This window comes from Chiloscyllium plagiosum, chromosome 45 (genome assembly GCF_004010195.1).
Source record: "Chiloscyllium plagiosum isolate BGI_BamShark_2017 chromosome 45, ASM401019v2, whole genome shotgun sequence".
Lineage (NCBI taxonomy): Eukaryota > Metazoa > Chordata > Chondrichthyes > Orectolobiformes > Hemiscylliidae > Chiloscyllium > Chiloscyllium plagiosum.
In genome coordinates this window covers 3,578,924-3,581,520 of record NC_057754.1, presented here as the reverse complement: position 1 = coordinate 3,581,520, position 2,597 = coordinate 3,578,924, and the positions used below count along the sequence as shown (strand labels likewise).

Here is a 2,597-nt window from a genome sequence, read left to right as displayed (position 1 = left end):
AGTGTCAGCACCAGTCCTGACCTGATGGATAAAATGGCCTTCTTCATCCCCTTTTAAAATTCTTCCCTGGGCTATGGGAAGGCCAGTGTTTGTTGCTCCTCTTTAAGTGCCTCTGAACTCTGCCCTCCAGTGGCTTGTTAGAGTATTTCAGAAGGTTGTTAAAAGTCATTGCTGTGGGTCTGAAGGCCAGATGTCTTTCTGAGAAGGTGCGGAGGTGATTGATCGGTGACAGCCTCACGATCATCGGTCCGGAGAACAGCTTTTGATTCCAGGATTTATCAACCGAATTTAAATTCCGCCAACTGGGATCTGGACCCAAGCAAATTCGATTCCCACCTCAGGCGACTGTCTGTGTGGGGTTTCCTCTGGGTGCTCCGGTTTCCTCCCACAGTCCAGGGATGTGCTGGTTAGGGTGGATTGGCCGTGCTAAATTGTCCCATAGTGCCCAGGGATGTGCAGGTTAGGGTGGATTGACCGTGCTAAATTGTCCCATAGTGTCCAGGGAGGTGCAGGTTAGGGTGAATTGGCCGTGCTGAATTGCGCCATAGTATTCAGGGATGTGCAGGTTAGGGTGGGTTGGCCGTGCTAAATTGTCCCATAGTGCCCAGGGATGTGCAGGTTAGGGTGAATTGGCCGTGCTAAATTGCGTCATAGTATTCAGGGATGTGCTGGTTAGGGTGGGTTGGCCATGCTAAATTGCCCCATAGTGTTCAGGAATGTGTAGGTTAGGTGCATTAGTCAGCGGTAAATATCGGATAATAGGGTAGGGGAATGGATCTGGGTGGGTTACTCTTCGGAGATTCGGTATGGACTTGTTGGGCCAAAGGGCCACACTGTAGGCATTCTATGACTCTATGAAAGCTTAACCTTTCGACTTTTCAATTCCTCTCTGAACAAATGGTAACACTCTATCAACTTTCCAAGTTACCTGCTATACGTGTGTAGAAACCTTCTGTTATTTATGGACTGGGACACTCAGGTCCTGCTGCATTGAGATAGCATACATTTAAAATAAAAATCCTCTTGCCAAAAAAAAATGGACAATTACCCATCTTCCCACCTCCTATCCTCCCCGGCACATTCTCTCACCCTCCATAGCCTCCTTTCTGTCCTCTTCAAACCCACTTTCCCATCTGCCTTTGTGACATTAGCGATCGAGACTTTGCTCCCTTCATCCAAGTTATTTCTATAAATTGTTGGAGCCCCACCTGGAATAATTCCCAAGTCCTTGCCCTGTTTTGTAAGTTCTTACCTTCAGGTTGTGAGCTGGTAGATTGGTTCTCAGACGTTTCGTCTCCATGCGCGGTAACATCAGCAGTGAGCGTTGGATGAAACGCTGGTGCTCTGCCCCACTTGCTATTTGTGTGTCTTGGTCTTTGTGGTGGGTGATATCACTTTGGTTCTTTGTTGGAGAGGTTGGTAAATGGAGTCCAAATCGATGTGTTTATTCCGCTTTGAACGCCAGGCCTCTCGGAATTCCAAAACATATCGATTTGGACCCTTGTCGCCAACCTCTCAGAGAAAAGAACCGGAAGATATCACCCACCACAACAGACCACGGCACACGGATAGCAAGCAGGACAGAACACCAGCGCTCCATCGGACGCTCACTGATGATGTCACCTCGCACGGTGACGAAACCTCAGAGAGCAAATCGACCCAGCTCAGCGAGCAAACTCCCAACCCGACCCACAACCCGCGCTGCAAATCTTCTCGAAAACCGCAATTCGTACCTTGGGTGCCTGAGGGGTGACGGGCGGCGGAGACGTGGGCTTCTTCAACACCTTTCGAGGAGACACGGGCTTCACGTTCGACTGTGACAGAGAGAACGAGGCACCGATGAGCGTATGGCAACCCTGGCTGGGGCTGTGCCCTCGATAAAGAAAGAAAGCTGCCCGCGATATCTGGGTTTTGTCTTGGGGATGCGGGCATCGCCGTTAAGGACGTTGCCCGTCCCTAGTTGTGGCGGGAAGTGGCAACAGTGAGGGTCTGGAGTTGTGAATGCTAACAGAATCCAAACTGAACAGGGGAGGTCATTGCTGCTAATAATTACAGCACTCTTGATGACACTTTGCTGTTGACTAAGAGCAGGTCCTCAGAGCGGCCTTTGATTGGCATGGATTTGTTCTGGTTTTGTGGAGGGCACAGCCCTCTACCATACATATACCTGAACCCAGGGTATCGAGACAGGGACTCAGCAAGGTCCTTCAGCACCACAATGTGCGGGCTCCTGCCCGGACCTCATCCACCCCACACGCACGTTTACTTCCTTTTCTTCTTCCACAAGTTTTTAAAATTCTTATTTTAATCTGCTTACCTCCCATGGGAGAGATGGGTCTTTTCAAAGTGCCCAGTGCATCTGAGGTGTGTGTGTGTGAGAGAGAGAGAGAGAGCGCACACAAAGGAGTGGGTGAGAAAGTGAGGGAGAAGGACAGAGAATGAGGGAGAGGGAAGGACAATGAGGGAGAGGGAACAAGGAAGAGAGCGAGGGAATGAGGGAGACGGCGTGGGGGAGTGGGAGAAGCAGCGCAGGGGAGTGAGGGAGAGCTCGCGAGGGAGAGAAAGCGAGGGAAAGGGAGAGAGTGAGGGGAGAGGGA

The 2,597-nt window shown here is 50.7% G+C and overlaps 1 protein-coding gene across 1 annotated transcript in view; it reads right to left on the bottom strand.

The window, feature by feature from the left end:
- Positions 1–1,664: 1,664 nt before the first annotated feature.
- LOC122543985 (serine/threonine-protein kinase MRCK alpha-like) overlaps positions 1,665–2,597 on the bottom strand; it is a 39,305-nt gene continuing 38,372 nt past the window's right edge. The window contains exon 21 of the mRNA XM_043682994.1: positions 1,665–1,814. Within this exon, the coding sequence (XP_043538929.1) occupies positions 1,665–1,814 (150 nt within the window). The remainder of the gene's footprint in view (positions 1,815–2,597) is intronic.